Here is a 19,189-nt window from a genome sequence, read left to right as displayed (position 1 = left end):
TGTTGTGTTCTTCGAATATTTAGCAGCCATTGTCCTGAATCCTGCATCCATTTTTCCTTCAATACCTATGAACAAAAAAAAGAATATGAGTTCTTTTAAGACAATGTAACTAGCTAAGAAAGATAACTTTTGACGATTTTTATTAGAGAGCCCCGAGTCTTGACAAATAGAGTCCAACTGATTATTAGCTGTCTTTGGCTGGCATTTAGCTCTTTGGAAGCAAATAAATTTCCATTCAAGCTCAATTCAGATAACCTGTTATTGTTTTTCGTTTGATAGACAATAAATGTGTCTCTTATATGGAAGGATTTTTATTTGACAACTCAAGTTTAAGTAAGCACTTTCCTACAGGAGTTGTATTCAGCTTTTAAATGATTTGACTGTTAGATTGAGCATGACAGATCATCCCTCTATACTAAATGCAGTTGGTGTCATAAAAGAAATAGAGACCTCCATTCCAGAAGGGCCTAATAAGCATGTGTCCCCGAAAATTAAGTTAATAACGAATAATGTACACAATAACTTTATTGTGTTGTTGCGGGAGGATCAACCCTCTTCAATGGGATTGCTACGAGCTAGAGTATCAGATGCTTTTTCAGACTGATTTTCCAAGCAATCGAGCTCACCCAACCATTGAAAGTAATATTCTCAGCTTCTAAAGCCTGAAATATCCCAAAAAAGGACCAAAATAAAATAGAAAATAAATAAATATAAAATAACTGGACTGGACACATCCAACTGAATAGAGAGGTTTTCACCAATTCCAGCTCCCATTCCGTATTTCTCTGACATATCTCGGTTTCTAGGAAACTCTTTGAGCAGAACTTCTACAGGGGGTATCCTTGAGAATTCAAGTTGAGACTAGGAAAAAAAACTCGTAAAACCAAGCAAAAGAAGCAATACCTTCAGGCTTCATCCCCATGGGGAGTCTATCTGGTTGTAGAACATATCCCTATCACTCTCGTCACAAGGGAGAGGGGGGTGGGAAGATATTTCATCACTCAAAATTTGTCTTGAAACTTGGCTCAGCAGTAATGGTTTCATGGTAAGTGGGTCTCACGGTCATGAATTACACAATTAGTACATTAAGATGCAACTAATAATGGTGAGTGTATATTCATATGAAAATGCTATATACTACATCCTTAGATCAACTCTTGTTTTGTCAAGAAAAAAAAAACAACGGCTAAATGGTCAATGCCACAACAACATAATGGGATGGAAGGGGGATATGGGTGTAGTATATAGCATAACTCTTCAAGGGGTACAATTTTATTTGGAACAAAATAAAATTTGAAATAAGAGTTTTATGAAGTGATAAAAAATCATGTTTGGAAAGCAATGTCATACATATCCATCTAGTTCATTACTAAGGATTAACCACGGGGCATAAGCTCAAATATAAAGATAATGGACTTAATATTGCGAAGATTCAAATCAGTATAAAGCAGAAGCATCTACCATCAATACTGATAAAAAAAGATCTGACACCAATCCTTGCATCCTTACTGATGTACAGCTACACAGCAGCTCTGTCAAGAAGTACCTGCAAGTAACCTAGTGCTAGTGCTTGCTAGGATATAATTTATATAAAGCAAAAGCCCTATAAGTTTCTATATTACAACTAATGCTTTTATAGATGAAAAGAAAAATGCTAGGCAGATCAAGTATCTGTACAATAACTTCAAAAATTAAAATGTGAAAGAATTACTATGAATTGGAAGGAGATTGCCAAACTGAAGTGTTTAGATTCCAAATTCAAAATTCTGTAGCCACGTATAAGCAGCTTCATCCAACAAACTAAATTAAAACCTTGAAAAAAGACTTTTCTTGCTCCCTACGCACATACAAACTATGATGATCAAAAAAGATTTTTTTATAAGTAACAGTAAAACTTTATTAATAGAAATAGGCATAGCCCAAGTACACATGAAATATACACAGAAAATGCCTAAGTACCACTAAGAACTACTGAGGGATTCAAGCAAAAAGTCTCCCAGTATTAGGAAAAATGGATATAATTTTCACACTAGTATATTCATGAAAATATTACATCCAGTAAGGACTTTTTTAGAATGATAAATGGCAAAGATCAAGGACACTCCAACAGAACCCTATTATTGATAGCTTTTGGAGACTGAGAGTAAATTCTACAATGTGCAGGAAGCTTGAACCATGAAACAGATTCAAAGTTGCTTCCACCGACCTCCTCTAAGTCAGAAAAAGGCTTCATTCTTATCCCTCTGAAACAGTTTCCAAATAAGAAACACCACGTAATGATTACTGTGCATCAAGCAATGACTCCAAAGAGGCCATTGAATTTTAGAAATCAAGTGAAAATCCAGCTGTGCTAACCCATCCAAGCTACCTAATTCTTCTGGTGCAATACACGAATCTATAATGCTTCAAATGTACAATTCAAGGATAATTTCCATCAGCAATTCTTCCAAGGCACCTTCTACCATTTCAATAGCAATATCTTCAGTTTCTTCTCCAATATGCAGCCATGTTCTAGATCTTGCCAGGTCCTGCTCAGCAAGCTGCTGTGGTGTTCGCGGTGGTGGCTGTGGAAGAAGGTACCAATCAACACATTTTCTCACCTCCTGAATCAAAGTTTTATCCACAGTAAGTGGTTGAATTATTGGTTTGATACACAGCATCCAAGGAGAGGATCCAGAATTAGATTGACAAGCCTCTGGTAGGACTTCATTTATACAGTCAAAGAGGAGCATAAAATCACCACAGAATTGGTTATTTGACATCTTCAATTCATTAAATAAGGATTGATTGAGAAGTTGCTCCGATGAATGGCACTTTATTGACAGCTCATCCCAATTCAAGCCAGAAGCTTGTAATACTGCACTTATATACTCAGAGTAGGACACATCACCATTCATGGTAGTTGTTACATTGATTTTGGGGCCTAAAGGGTGCCTTTCTTCAGCACAAGGATAGTGGCCTTCAAACTTAACTTGTAGTGCTTCAACTGGTAACTCAGCTGCAGAAGGTCAACTTGATTATCTCAGATGCAGAATTAAGCACATAGAGGACTACCAAGTAATTTTAGCAATAGTTCCCAATATGAAAGCATACCAGGTTGGTATACGTTGCTTGAAGGGCTAACGAGATTTTCTGTAAACACCTTCTCAAGAACAGATAGCTGACTCGGCTGCATCACTTGATCTTTCTGGTTTTCAGAATCTTCCACTCTCTGATAGCTTGAAGAGTTTGACACAGAAACTTCCGATAAAAAGTTTAATTGTTGATTTTTTGATGATGAATGCTGAAGGAGACCACAGCCCATTAAGCACATTGATGGAAACTAATAAGAGTAAACAAAAAAGCAACAGACAATAGACAATTAATGAGAGCAACTTACCAGTCTTGATGACTCCAAATATCCAATTTTCTCACATGCATAGAGTGTGCCAGTGCCATGATTAGGGCCAGCCTGGTATGTGCTATGTGATTCAGAGGGCACATTCAAAGCCTTGGTTTCACCTGGTCATATAAGATCGTTAGTTTTTAAAATCTTCATAGAACCTGCAGAAGTTCAATGATGATCTGTTCAAATCAGAGAGAACACACGACCAAATTCAATGTAAGAAGTTGGTAGTTCGTACCCATTGGGCTCATATCATATTCTTTGACTTTGATATCGGCAAAATGATTCTCTGAGATATTCGGCTTTGTTTCAGGAACTTGCAATGGATCATTGGGTTTCATAGCATCATTGGGTTTTAAGCAACTATGTTTCCTTTCTTTCTGAAACTCGCACTTGTTCTCATAGATCATTTGATGATTGCCATATGGGGAAAATCTCTTTTGTCCCAAAGAAAAGCCAATTTCAAAGTCCCTTCCAGGATTGAGTGTAGGCAAGAGGGCATGTTTTTGTGTCTTGTCTGTTTTCCTGACATCAAGAGAAGATTTCTCCATTCCACAAACGTCGACATCACTAGGCGACTTTATTCCAGCAACCTTAGTATTTAGTCTGTTGCCACCATCTTCTGAACCCTTGCAGTCGCACAGAGATTTTTCTAATTTTTTCTTGATTGGCATCCAGTGCCGCTCTTTTCTGCTAACCCCCAACACAGCTTTCAACTTCCTTTTTATACGACCAAAGGAAAAAAGTGCGGGTCTAGCACTTTGTCCCTTAATTCTCAAGCTAAAAGGATATTGCAAGGAGAAGTAGGATTCGATTCTTTCAGAAGATTTTTGGATGCTTGTTGGACCAGGAGCTAAGACTACTATCCTGTCTGAGGGTATGGGATCCCCATTTCCTTTAGGAAGGTATCTATTGCAACATTTCAACCTTTCAGGACTGGCGGACTCTTCATGTTGTCTCATGTTACATATCTGATATTCAGACAATTCAGCCCCAGGAAAAAATTGAGTCTGTGATCCTTTTACCTGAGAATTCCGTAAGCCGTGTATATGTTTTACTAACAGTGAATTTGGGTCTTGAAGAAGTTCTATAAATAATTCCTTATTAGAATTTAAAATCTTCAGTGCATCCGATAATTGTTTAGACTCGTGGCCTGCCTCATCTCTGCTGAGATATTTTCTGTCAGCGAACTTATGATTTCTAGTTTCCTCTGCTTCATTAGTCTGCGCTGGCTGAAGATTAACGTCCTTCATCCTGTCATAGTCTACGCAGCTGATACTTTTACAACCATAAGATCTTCTTTTTTTAGAATGTACCTCTTTGCATAATTCCTTTGTTGATGCTGATGGTATGAGCTTGTTTAAAGAGATATCCACAATTCTTTTATGAGAAGGCGGATAACGTTCTGTATTCACTACATCTTCCCAAACCGGAACAGGTATATCGCACAACCCTTGACAAGCTTTGTTTTCCGTTCCATGGTTTCTGAGTAAACTATTAACAGGTTTCAGTTGTGAGTGTCTCATTTTATCAGTGACAATTTTTTTATTTGTCTGTTTCTCAGACGGCTTCTCTTCTTCCATAAGCCTCTTTAAACTTGCCTCATCTGAATTAACTATTTGAGTTCTGTCGTCTATGCTATCCTGGACAAAATAAATGTTTCTAATCAGCAGCTCCCTATGTACTCTTCTACAAAATAGTAAGAAAACATCAATTTCAAAGATATTGACCACCAGACCAAATTGTCCGAAAAAGGAAATATCTAAACTAGTGAGTCAATTATAGCTGAAGCCTAATTTCAAATTTGCCAAAATGTTCTTTTGTAAATGCATACTACTAATTAAGTTTGCTCTGCCCTATCACAATACTGTCTTGAAAATTTTGAACAAATGATCAAAAGGAAAAAAAAAAAAAATGGTCAACAAATATTATAAATCACAAAAGATCATACTAGTGTGTAAAGTATTGATTATCAATAAAAATGAAAATTTTTTTGGTAGGTACTCCCAAAGTATGGATGATGTGGTATACACATCAATCACAAGATGTCATGTCATTAAATTTACTTCCATAAGCACTATTTTTTTTTAATGATATGGCATCTTGTAAGAGGATAGGATTACAAGGTGTCTGAATTTCAAGACTACCTAATAATTACTTATAAAAATATGGCACAGTCTACTAGAAATAGTAGGTTGGCGGAACTTACACCATTGCCTTGGCACTTGTCCTTAAGTTTGGTGTGCAAATTAAGCTTACTCCAAAAATTTACATCGCCTGAAGAATTAAAAGAACAAAAAAAGTTATTGACTTGTTGAATATGGTTTTTGTTCAATGGGAAAACGTAATATTGAGCAATAAAAGTACTTAGGTGTAACACCCCCTCCCCGTAGGCTAGGTGTGTCACGTATTTTTTTTTTATGAAAAATAAACCCGGCAAGCGATTCTCTAATTTCACAATTTAAAAATAAACTGAAATAATTTATTGAAATAAAAGGTCTAATAAAATGTCTTCCCAAAAAAAACATTTAAGAAATAACTGGATAAATTCGTCATAAGAGACACATTTTATTTTAAAAGTCTGAACAAAACTAAAATGCTCCTTCTACTCCTGGCCTGCCTGCTCGTAATCATCATCTTCACCTGGGTAATTAAAAACATGAAATAAACTAAAATGAGTCGATGACTCAGTAAGAAATCTATCATAACGAAAACATAATAAACATAACATTTTCATAAGAACTTTCATGCTGAACTTAAGATTCATGACTGTTCATGCTAATGCTTATGCTATGTATGACTGAATTATCTGAACTAACTGACTGATTTATCTTACTTATCTGACTGGCCAACACACTTAACCCTGTGTGCAAGGTTGTGCACCAGCCCCACATCCCGCTGCAGCAAGGGGGACTGCTGATAGTATTCTAGCATACTATGGTGGACCACGACTGAGTTCGTGGCTTGCACACCACCCTGAAACTGAACTGCATTGGTACCATGCATCTGAATGGCCATCTTATTAACTGATCTGATTTTTATCTTACACTTGAATTTAAGATGGCTTATGTGTCTTATACACATGAGATGCATGACATAATACATACATAACTATAATTTCTGAAACTGAAACATGATGCGGAATGACATGATCATATGCTATGCTGGATGACATGCTTGTACATGAGCGGTTCATAAATAATGGCTATCAAAGAACTGGCTTGAATAATACATACATATAAGCTAACTGTGATGATCCTAATTTATGATCAAATTTACTTACCTCGATGCGTTTCTTCTTGAATAATACTTCGTAACTTGAGACCTATATTCAATAAATAACTATCACTAAATTATTTGGAACTAAAATAAATGCTAATATCCTACTTAACTAAATTCGAAATTCTAAAACATAGTCAAACCAATATTTGTTTAACACTAAAAATCAATAATTCTTAGTATTTAAATTACTTAAAATACTAATTTATAATTTAGTAGAAATACTCGAGCTATTTTAAAATAATTCACAAAAAACTTAAATTCTTAAACTAGTTTCATTTCTTAACGTAATTATTAAATCTTATAAGAAACTTAATAAATTCCATTAAATTCTTAACATAGAAACCTTATTAAAATCTTTACTAAATTGACAAAAGAAATATTAACTCAAATATTAGACTTAAAAATTATACTTTAAAACATCTTTCCAATTCTTTAAACATTTATTAAAAAGAACCTTTAACTAAAAATATTTATTTAATAAACTCAACTAGTAATATTAAACTCAATATAAATCACTAAAGCAATTATTAAATAAAATAAGATCAAGTCTAATTTAAAATATAAGTTCGAATAAATATCACTATAATCTGTAAAAAGGGTTAAAAACTCTGGCCCATGAAAATAACATTATTACAGGAGCCCAAACCAAATAAATAAACCCATCCCAACCTCAAACGGGCCTAAGGCCCAAGGCCCAACAAAAGAAACTCACGGGTTCTTCAAGAACCCGAGTACTCGGCAACCAAAACAGAGAGTTCGGGAGAGAGGGTTCTACGATGGAAGAGCTTACCGAGAGGGGCTGAGGGCGACGGCGGCGCTGGGCTGCAGGGAGCGACCGGCGACGCGACAGGAGGGTCTCTACGGTGGTGCGACGCCGTGACACAGAGAGAGAGAGAACCGTTAGTCCGAAAACATCCCGAAAACTACCGAGAAAGAAAGAGAGCTGATGGCGGTCGAGGCCTTACCGGAAAAGAGGTGGCTGAGCTAGGGCTGGGCTGGTCGGCACCGTCTGTGACGCCGGAAGGGAGTCCCGCGCCTCTGAGTGGCGTGGAGTTACTGCGAGAAGAAGTGGTTGGCTGCGGGTCAGAGAAGAGAACTCCAAAACAAGTGAGTTTTCTTTGTATTTTTCTTGTGTTTGAATCAGATATTCTAGATGGATTTATAAAGACGGTAGAAAAGCTATCTGATAGGGTTTTTCTAATGAGAGTTAGACTCCTACTAGGACTCGAATTTACACACTACGGCAGGGTTTCAAATTTGAAACAAAGTGGATGAACTTACGGATTGGTGATTTGAATTTGTCAAACAGCGGCTAACCAAGTGATGAGGTTCGGAGACTAGAAAATTTAAACTTTAATTTCAAAACACACATCGCAGTGAACGTAATCTGAAACACTTTAAAAATCCTTATTAAAACAAAACTCTAACAAATCATGAATAGCAACTATAATAGAAATATAGAGATAAAATTAAATATAAATTCTGATAAAACTATACTCATAAAAGTATAAAATCTAAAATAAAAGTTTACTAGGAAATATTACTAATATACCCTATCACCAAAACTGGTATGTCACAATTCTCCCCCCCTAAAAGAAAATCTCGTCCCCGAGATGGAACGTACCTTGATTTAAACAAGTCGGGGTACTTCTCTCTCATATCTTCTTCATGTTCCCAAGTGGCTTCTCTCTCGTTGTGGTGACTCCAAAGTACTTTAACCATTGGAATGGTTCTGCGTCGTAGCACTTGGGCCTTCTGTGCTAATATTCTCACTGGAAATTCTTCATAGCTGAGGTCGTCTCGAATCTGAAGTGGCTCAAACTCCAAAACATGTGCAGGATCTGGGACATACTTCCTTAGCATAGAGACATGAAACACGTTATGCACTGTCGATAAGTGAGGTGGAAGTGCTAGTCTGTAGGCTGCAGCACCTATTCTTTCTAAGATCTCAAAGGGACCTATGAACCTCGGGCTTAGCTTCCCCTTTTTACCAAAACGCATTACCCCTTTCATCGGTGAAACCTTCAAGAATACTTTATCTTCTATACCAAACTCTAACTCACGCCGTCTCTGGTTGGCATACTTCTTCTGTCGCTCTTGAGCTGTGGCGAGCTTCTTTCTAATAATTGATATTTTCTCACACATGTCTTGAATAATCTCTTGTCCCAAAATCCTTCTCTCTCCTACTTCATCCCAGTAGAGTGGTGACCTACACTTACGCCCATAGAGAACTTCATACGGTGCTGCCTGAATACTTTCCTGATAACTGTTATTATAAGCGAACTCAATAAGGGGTAGATACTTAATCCAACTACCCTTAAATTCCATCACACACGCTCTAAGCATATCTTCTAGGATCTGAATCGTCCTCTCTGATTGACCATCTGTCTGAGGATGAAATGCCGTGCTGTAGGTCAAATGAGTTCCCAACTCCTTCTGTACCTTCCTCCAGAAAGCCGAAGTGAAACGGGTATCTCTGTCAGAGATTATCTTAGACGGTATCCCATGCAATCTGACAATCTCTCTAACGTACAATTCTGCCAATCTATCCACAGAGTACGTCATCTGAATGGGAATAAAATGGGCTGATTTTGATAGTCGATCAACAATCACCCATGCTGCATCTTGACCTCCTAATGCTTTCGGAAACCCGGAAACAAAGTCCATCCCAATCTCATCCCAAGTCCACACTGGTATAGGGAGTGGCTGCAGTGTACCTGAGGGTCTCTGATGCTCTGCCTTGACTTGTTGACATGTCAGACACTGAGCTACATATGCCACTATCTCACGCTTCATCCCACACCACCAAAAGTGTTGCTTCAGATCCCGATACATCTTGGTGCTCCCCGGATGAACTGTGTAGAGTGAACGATGAGCTTCTCTCAAGATCAAATCTTTGATTACTCTATCGTTGGGTACACATAATCTTCCTCTAAATCTCAAAGTGCCATCATCCGACACTAGAAAATCAGGTCTCTTACCTTCAGCTATTTCCCCTTTAATCCTTATCAACTCCGTATCACTAGCTTGAGCGACCTTAATTTGATCTATCAATGTTGAACCTAAGGTCAAACTATTCAACTTAGCTTGAGTGCCCTGGATTACCTCAATGCCAGCTCGCTCCATGTCTAGTAGTAAATGCTTCTGAGGGGTAAACATCGTAGCCAAAGTGCTAGAGGATGACTTTCGACTAAGTGCATCTGCCACGACGTTTGCTTTACCAGGATGGTAGTTAATATTGCAGTCATAGTCCTTCAGAAGTTCCAACCATCTTCGTTGTCTCATATTCAGCTCTTTCTGTGTGAAGAAATATTTCAAACTCTTATGATCGGTATAAATCTCGCACTTTTCACCATAAAGATAATGTCTCCATATCTTCAAGGCAAAAACCACTGCTGCAAGTTCCAGATCATGGGTCGGGTAATTCTGCTCATAACTCTTTAGTTGTCGGGAAGCGTATGAAATAACCTTCCCACTCTGCATTAAAACACAACCTAAACCCTTTAGTGAAGCATCACTGTATATAACAAATCCTCCATCTCCCGAAGGAACTGCAAGAACTGGTGCTGTCACTAGTCTTTTCTTCAATTCTTGGAAACTGTCTTCACACTCATCTGTCCATATGAACTTCTCATCCTTTCTTGTCAACTTCGTCATCGGAGCTGCAATACTTGAAAAGCCCTCTATAAATCTTCTATAGTAACCAGCGAGGCCTAAGAAACTTCGTACCTCACCGACATTACTAGGCTTGACCCACTTTACCACTGCCTCAACCTTTGCTGGGTCCACAGAAATTCCTTTTGCTGATACCACGTGTCCCAAAAAGGAAATCTCGTGTAACCAAAACTCGCATTTCTTAAATTTTGCATACAACTTCTTTTCTCTTAGCGTCTGAAGGGCAATCCTCAAATGTTCTTCATGCTCTGCACTACTCCGAGAATAAATGAGAATATCGTCGATAAAAACTATCACAAACTGGTCCAAATAATTCTTGAATACCCTATTCATAAGATCCATGAAAGCTGCGGGGGCATTAGTTAGACCAAACGGCATAACAAGAAATTCATAGTGTCCATAGCGTGTTCGAAAAGCCGTCTTCTGCACATCTGTCTCTTTAACTTTCAACTGGTGGTAACCGGATCGCAAGTCTATCTTAGAAAAGACTTGGGCTCCCTGAAGTTGATCAAATAAGTCGTCTATCCGAGGTAGAGGGTATCTATTCTTGATAGTTACTTTATTTAACTCCCTGTAGTCAATACATAAACGCATAGACCCATCCTTCTTCTTCACGAAAAGTACAGGTGCACCCCATGGAGAAACACTGGGGCGTATGAAACCTTTCTCTAGTAACTCTTGTAATTGATCCTTGAGTTCTCTTAACTCAACTGGAGCCATGCGGTAGGGTGCCTTAGATATAGGCGCCGTTCCCGGAGTGAGATCAATCACGAACTCAACTTCTCTATCTTGAGGTACTCCTGGAAGATCTTCAGGAAACACATCTTTAAAATCTCTAACTACTTTTATGTCTTCAATCTTGAGTCCATCTTCTGGTGGTAAAATCAAACTCGCCAGGAATCCCATGCACCCTTGTCTCAAAAGTCTGGTGGCCTGCAAAGCTGAGATTACACGAGGAGGGGAAGTTTCTCGTACAGACTGAAAACTAAACTCCTCCCCATCTGTGCATTTAAAAACTACTCTCTTATTAAAGCAATCCACACAGGCATGGTTCTGGGATAACCAGTCCATTCCCAGAATCACGTCAAATCCGGACATATCAAATATGATTAAGTCCGCAGGTAGAATTCTCCCTTGAATCTCTATCGAACAACCAATTAACACAGAATCACAAATAATATGATCTCCCGAGGGCGTAGCAACAGACATACTAGGTTCTAGCGGTTCAGGTATCTTCTCAGCCAAATGTGCATAATGATTAGAAATGAAAGAATGAGTAGCACCAGAGTCGAATAAAATGGAGGCATGACGTGAAAACAACGATAATGTGCCTATATAAATGACATAACAACTTAAAGCTATCAGGATCATGTAATATATTTATCGTTCTATAAAGATATCTAAATTTAGGAAAGCGAAAGGTACCTGTGACTACATCATTTGATGCTTCAGCATCAATAGGGGTAAGGGCATAAACTCTCGCTGTAGCATGCGTCTTCTGTCCTCCATTCCTACCCGGTTCCCCAGGTTTCTTAACTGGGCAGTCCCGAGCTAGATGGTTTGGCTTCCCGCACTTGAAACACACGTTCTGGCCAAACATGCACCTTCCCAAATGTCGTTTCCCACATGTTGCACACGTGGGGTAAGTTTGCCCTGCTGGTGGTTGACCTTGACGATTCATGATGTGAGGCCTCTTGTCTTTATGCGACACTGCTTGGGGTTGTTGCTGTTGCTGGCGCTTCCTTTGGTTGTTGTACTCGATGTTCTCTTGGAGGTCTTCTTCAGCAATGGTAGCTCGGGTGACTAGCTCTATGAAACTCCGAATCCTGAGAGTACGGACACGTTCTCGAATCCTACGATCCAGTCCACGCTCAAATTTTTCAGCCTTCTTTTCCTCATCCGGAATTAAGTAAATAGCAAAACGAGAAAGCTCCATGAACGTTGTAGCATACTGCGCTACCGTCATAGATCCTTGAGTAAGATCCATAAACTGGCGAGCTCTCGACTCCTGAAGAGTTTGTGGAAAGAAGTGGTCCAAAAAGATTTTCTTGAAATGCTCCCAAGTAATGGGGACTGCTTCCCCTAGTTCCAGCTGAACCAAAGCCCGGGTTGACTTCCACCACTTGTTTGCCATATCAGTCAAGTGGTACGTGGCGTATTTCACCTTCTGATCATCAGTGCAGTAGAGCACTTCAAAAATCTGCTCTATACGATCGATCCAGCTTTCCACATCCATGGAATTCAATCTGCCATCAAACGTAGGAGGATGCTGACGAGAAAATTGCTCCAAAGTACAACCGGCTTGTGGAGCTCTAGGCGCCATAAATTGGCCGCTAACCATAGATTGAAAGAATTGGGTAGCAGCTGCGACCAGATGGTCCGGGTTATCATTCTGGTTAGAACCAGAAGATCCCTCTCGTGTTGGGTGATTTCTAGTACCGGGGGCCATGATCTACGTCAAACGTCATAATAACAATTATCTAGTAAGAACGTAAAAACAATGACAATGAAACAAACTATACTGATTGTTCTAACTAGTAGGACCTATAAAGTATTCAACCCTAAACAAACCTTGATTACTCGCGAGCAGGCTAGGAGCATCCTAGGTAATTTTAACTATTTTTTTTTTTTTTTGAAAAGTCTACAGAATCGACCTGTCTCTGATACCAAATTGTAACACCCCCTTCCCGTAGGCTAGGTGTGTCACGTATTTTTTTTATGAAAAATAAACCCGGCAAGCGATTCTCTAATTTCACAATTTAAAAATAAACTGAAATAATTTATTGAAATAAAAGGTCTAATAAAATGTCTTCCCAAAAAAAACATTTAAGAAATAACTGGATAAATTCGTCATAAGAGACACATTTTATTTTAAAAGTCTGAACAAAACTAAAATGCTCCTTCTACTCCTGGCCTGCCTGCTCGTAATCATCATCTTCACCTGGGTAATTAAAAACATGAAATAAACTAAATTGAGTCGATGACTCAGTAAGAAATCTATCATAACGAAAACATAATAAACATAACATTTTCATAAGAACTTTCATGCTGAACTTAAGATTCATGACTGTTCATGCTAATGCTTATGCTATGTATGACTGAATTATCTGAACTAACTGACTGATTTATCTTACTTATCTGACTGGCCAACACACTTAACCCTGTGTGCAAGGTTGTGCACCAGCCCCACATCCCGCTGCAGCAAGGGGAACTGCTGATAGTATTCTAGCATACTATGGTGGACCACGACTGAGTTCGTGGCTTGCACACCACCCTGAAACTGGACTGCATTGGTACCATGCATCTGAATGGCCATCTTATTAACTGATCTGATTTTTATCTTACACTTGAATTTAAGATGGCTTATGTGTCTTATACACATGAGATGCATGACCTAATACATACATAACTATAATTTCTGAAACTAAAACATGATGCGGAATGACATGATCATATGCTATGCTGGATGACATGCTTGTACATGAGCGGTTCATAAATAATGGCTATCAAAGAACTGGCTTGAATAATACATACATATAAGCTAACTGTGATGATCCTAATTTATGATCAAATTTACTTACCTCGATGCGTTTCTTCTTGAATAATACTTCGTAACTTGAGACCTATATTCAATAAATAACTATCACTAAATTATTTGGAACTAAAATAAATGCTAATATCCTACTTAACTAAATTCGAAATTCTAAAACATAGTCAAACCAATATTTGTTTAACACTAAAAATCAATAATTCATAGTATTTAAATTACTTAAAATACTAATTTATAATTTAGTAGAAATACTCGAGCTATTTTAAAATAATTCACAAAAAACTTAAATTCTTAAACTAGTTTCATTTCTTAACGTAATTATTAAATCTTATAAGAAACTTAATAAATTCCATTAAATTCTTAACATAGAAACCTTATTAAAATCTTTACTAAATTGACAAAAGAAATATTAACTCAAATATTAGACTTAAAAATTATACTTTAAAACATCTTTCCAATTCTTTAAACATTTATTAAAAAGAACCTTTAACTAAAAATATTTATTTAATAAACTCAACTAGTAATATTAAACTCAATATAAATCACTAAAGCAATTATTAAATAAAATAAGATCAAGTCTAATTTAAAATATAAGTTCGAATAAATATCACTATAATCTGTAAAAAGGGTTAAAAACTCTAGCCCATGAAAATAACATTATTACAGGAGCCCAAACCAAATAAATAAACCCATCCCAACCTCAAACGGGCCTAAGGCCCAAGGCCCAACAAAAGAAACTCACGGGTTCTTCAAGAACCCGAGTACTCGGCAACCAAAACAGAGAGTTCGGGAGAGAGGGTTCTACGATGGAAGAGCTTACCGAGAGGGGCTGAGGGCGACGGCGGCGCTGGGCTGCAGGGAGCGACCGGCGACGCGACAGGAGGGTCTCTACGGTGGTGCGACGCCGTGACACAGAGAGAGAGAGAACCGTTAGTCCGAAAACATCCCGAAAACTACCGAGAAAGAAAGAGAGCTGATGGCGGTCGAGGCCTTACCGGAAAAGAGGTGGCTGAGCTAGGGCTGGGCTGGTCGGCACCGTCTGTGACGCCGGAAGGGAGTCCCGCGCCTCTGAGTGGCGTGGAGTTACTGCGAGAAGAAGTGGTTGGCTGCGGGTCAGAGAAGAGAACTCCAAAACAAGTGAGTTTTCTTTGTATTTTTCTTGTGTTTGAATCAGATATTCTAGATGGATTTATAAAGACGGTAGAAAAGCTATCTGATAGGGTTTTTCTAATGAGAGTTAGACTCCTACTAGGACTCGAATTTACACACTACGGCAGGGTTTCAAATTTGAAACAAAGTGGATGAACTTACGGATTGGTGATTTGAATTTGTCAAACAGCGGCTAACCAAGTGATGAGGTTCGGAGACTAGAAAATTTAAACTTTAATTTCAAAACACACATCGCAGTGAACGTAATCTGAAACACTTTAAAAATCCTTATTAAAACAAAACTCTAACAAATCATGAATAGCAACTATAATAGAAATATAGAGATAAAATTAAATATAAATTCTGATAAAACTATACTCATAAAAGTATAAAATCTAAAATAAAAGTTTACTAGGAAATATTACTAATATACCCTATCACCAAAACTGGTATGTCACATTAGGAGATGCAAACAATTGTCAAGGTGTATTCCTTCCATGACATTTCAGCATTCATAAAATGACTAATTAAAAATAGGACTAGTGCATCAGTAACTATTCCATCCATTTCTCAGTGTTGGAAAAATATAAATAAGGTTCTCACGTATTTTGATTATCTATAAAAAAAATTTATTGAATGCAGCACCTACGTGACTATAAAATATTTTGAAGATGCTGAGGTGGCAGTCATAAAGAAGGCGAATAACGGACTAAGATATTCTACTTCAATACAAATTACAATTTTCATGCAAAGCATCATGGACTGATGGTGAGACTTTACATCAAATTCTCCTATTAGTAAATGTGCAAATGAGAAAAATAAAAAAAAACAGAGAGAGAAACTGATAAAAAAATGCTGTAATCTGGAAAGTGAGGTGAGTGTGAATCTATCTCTTAGAAAAATATTGACCCCCACTTAACAAATAACAGAACCATAGTAATTTCATCCTCAAGATACAAATATATATATATATATTGGGCAGATACAAAATCTGAACGCACCACAGAATCACAGATTCAGGGAATATGTAACAGCAGTAGCAGAGAGAGAGAGAAATGAATGAATTGAAAAAAATCTGAAGAATTCTGTATTTATAGAAGAAACAATACAGTTTGTTACTGTAAGAAAAAGTGAAAGCAGTTTATGATTATCAAAAAATTAGTTAATGGCTGCGAAAATATGATTGTTAATGACAGTTAACGATATTCAGAAGTGCAAATGCGTCTAAAGTGTCATTGCGACCCTGCGATGCATTACACACATGCAGTGTGAATCAGGTGACACCATTATTGTGTGTGTTTACCCATGAATGCCAGTTTTATTCCTCTTGGAATACATCCACTTGTACCAAAAGTTCTTTGATCTTTTCAACAACCATGCAAAATGCACAATTGGAGGAATATTTTTATTTTTAAAAAAAAAAAAAAAGTGCAGACGGAAGGAAACTCCAAACATTATTCTATTTGAAAGGAGCTTTTACCAACAGCATGACTGCTCAATTGCCTTTTATCTGAAAGGAGCTTCCTATCGGAATGACTTTGGCCTAAGAGGTATCAATCCTTCGAACACATACAGCCGGAATATTTTTCACATACAATGGCACGAGGCTCTTTGGCGATCTTCTTGTCAAATGAGCAAATGGCATGCTTAGCTATATTACACTATAATTGTTGCCCAGTTGCACTACCAAACCAACACGACAGTATCAAATACCACGAGAATAAGAAGCAGTACAGAGAAACTGCATGATCAATAGCTGAAGAACATACAAATTGTGGCTAAGACAGTTTCTAAAATATAGAACACGAAGATGCGCATGAGAGTGCGCACACTAGCACCCGTGTATCGTTGTATATAGAATTCTTCAACGAGGAAATACAAAGGAAACTTACGATGTAATATTATTGAAGGAAAAAAAAAGAAAGAATAGGTTGCCGTCAGAACAGGGCAAGATACTTCTGTTTAGCCGTCGAACAAGAAAGAATGGATAAGATCGTCAAAATATTAAATTCGAAACCACTTCGATACCTAACAATAAATAACAAAGAAACAACAAAAAAACATTGGAATTGAAAAACATAAACAACAGAAAAAGAGAAGTAAAATCATCCTTCTGGTGAATGGGTTTGTCTTTTTTATTCACACAGCGTGATTAAGGTACTAAAAAAAGTCGCCGAGTGACTGAGCTAAAATAGATTTAGCATCCTAATCTTTCTATGAAGTCTCCCATTCCGTGAAAACAAAGTTCATTTGTTTCGACCCAAGAAGTCTACCCGAAGATACCAAAAAATGTAACGTCACAGATGCGGATATTTTTACCTGAAATAGCCTAGAACCACCGAAGAAGAAGAAAAAGAAGGCGACCCTTTAGCAATAAGAACCACGAGAGAACGGAGTACGAGTGCCCTCAGGGTTTCGGTTTATATACATTACCAGTATCGGATTTGCGGCAGTGAAGAAGCAGAGAAGTAAGGTGAACATGGAGAGAGAGTGAGAGAGAGAGGAAAATGGAAGGAAAGAGAAGGCCACAGAGAGAGAGAGAGAGTGAGAGAGAGAGAGAAATGGAAGGAAAGAGAAGGCCACAGAGAGAGAGAGAGAGAGAAATGGAAGGAAAGAGAAGGCCACAGAGAGAGAGAGAGAGAGAAATGGAAGGAAAGAGAAGGCCACAGAGAGAGAGGATAGCCTAGAACCACCGAAGAAGAAGAAAAAGAAGGCGACCCTTTAGCAATAAGAACCACGAGAGAACGGAGTACGAGTGCCCTCGGGGTTTCGGTCTATATACATTACCAGTATCGGATTTGCGGCAGTGAAGAAGCAAAGAAGTAAGGTGAACATGGAGAGAGAGTGAGAATTAGAGAGAGAGAGGGGAAAATGGAAGGACAGAGAGAGAGAGAGAGGAAAATGGGAAGGAAAGAGAAGGCCGAGGTAGGAAAATGGGAAGTGGAGGGAGTTAAATGTGACAATGACTGGTGACTAGCCAAGACAAGACTGCTAGCTTGATGAGAGAGCTTTCGACCGAAGCAACGACCCGTTGCTTTTCCTTTTTTTTTTTTTTTTTTTGGATTACGTTACACGTAAGCTTCACATTTTACGTATTCCTTAAAAAATATGTGATTTTACTTTTTTATTCTCATATTTCATATTTCATGAAACATCAGAATAAAAGAATAAATTCACATATTTTTAAATGGTGTGGAGAGCGTGAGGCTTATATATATAATTTTTCTTTTTTTTTTTCCCATCTCTCTGACTCTCTCTCTTCCTGCATCAGCTTCCTCCATCGACACTTTTTGTTTCTCTCTGCGTTCGTAGTGCAGTTCAAAAACTTGAAAGCGGTGTCGTTTACCAGAACGCGACATGCGTCCATTTTTTCCGTTTAGATTTTTTCTCAAGACCATCATCATTACACGTCTAATAAGACACTGCATAAAGAGTATGAAGCGGGGAATTCTGGGATTTTACCGAAACGTTGTCGTCACAGGTAATCTAAATGTCAATGTCCCATGCTGTACACTTTTGTTTGGATCATAAGATTTGAAAGGAACATCTGTCCTTGCTCTTGATTTTAAACCTCCATTCAAATTTTTTTAAATTTCTCACCGTGCCAGCCTGGCACTATTTAATTTCATCGAGCCCGTCAGTCCGATCTAAGATTTTTTTAAATGAAAATGTTAATTTATAAATCAATGTAGATAATATATATAATAAAATATTTATATAATTTAATTTAATTTTAAAAAAATATTAGATTTTGATATACACTGACTTGAAAATATAATAACTATTTTAAAAATAAACAGTATTTTATACATAATTATGCAAGCACTACTCACTCCTTTAAAAAAAAAATAAGGTCAACCAACAATTTATAATAGACTCTCATTTCAGGTTTTATTACAAATTTAATTTTTTTTATGTAAGTTTCATATTTTCTCTTTTTTTTTTTAAATGTGCAGCGCTTATGCATTATATTTGTGTAAATATTATTTCTTTTAAAAAAAAAACAAAGATTTATTGTTTGTATTCGTAACTCATCTCATCTCATCATTACAATTTTCTCAAATTTTCACACAAAATATAATAAACAATTTAACTTTTTCAAATTTTACAATAACTTTTCCAAATTTTTACACAAAATATAATAAATA

The 19,189-nt window shown here is 37.4% G+C and overlaps 1 protein-coding gene and 1 long non-coding RNA gene across 2 annotated transcripts; both read right to left on the bottom strand.

The window, feature by feature from the left end:
• Positions 1-11,722: 11,722 nt before the first annotated feature.
• On the bottom strand, positions 11,723-12,578 carry LOC109012081. Its single transcript, XM_035686910.1, has 2 exons — positions 11,768-12,578; positions 11,723-11,730 (listed from the first exon to the last, which is right to left on the bottom strand). The coding sequence occupies exons 1-2, from the start codon at positions 12,576-12,578 to the stop codon at positions 11,723-11,725; spliced, it is 819 nt and encodes a 272-aa protein (XP_035542803.1).
• Position 12,579: 1 nt separating this feature from the next.
• Positions 12,580-15,330, bottom strand: LOC109017761. The gene is made up of 4 exons (XR_004798734.1): positions 14,888-15,330; positions 14,713-14,780; positions 13,924-13,965; positions 12,580-12,794 (listed from the first exon to the last, which is right to left on the bottom strand). It is a non-coding gene; the product is annotated as an uncharacterized LOC109017761 (long non-coding RNA).
• Positions 15,331-19,189: the final 3,859 nt, after the last annotated feature.

The sequence above is a fragment of the Juglans regia genome, unplaced genomic scaffold, assembly GCF_001411555.2.
Source record: "Juglans regia cultivar Chandler unplaced genomic scaffold, Walnut 2.0 Scaffold_132, whole genome shotgun sequence".
Lineage (NCBI taxonomy): Eukaryota > Viridiplantae > Streptophyta > Magnoliopsida > Fagales > Juglandaceae > Juglans > Juglans regia.
The sequence above is the reverse complement of the archived record's forward strand: the minus strand, read 5'-3'. Positions and strand labels throughout refer to the sequence as shown.

What these genes read in the sequence shown, in the direction of transcription:
- LOC109012081 (XM_035686910.1), bottom strand. Translation starts at nt 12,578, where the DNA reads ATGGATGTGGAAAGCTGGATCGATCGTATAGAGCAGATTTTTGAAGTG.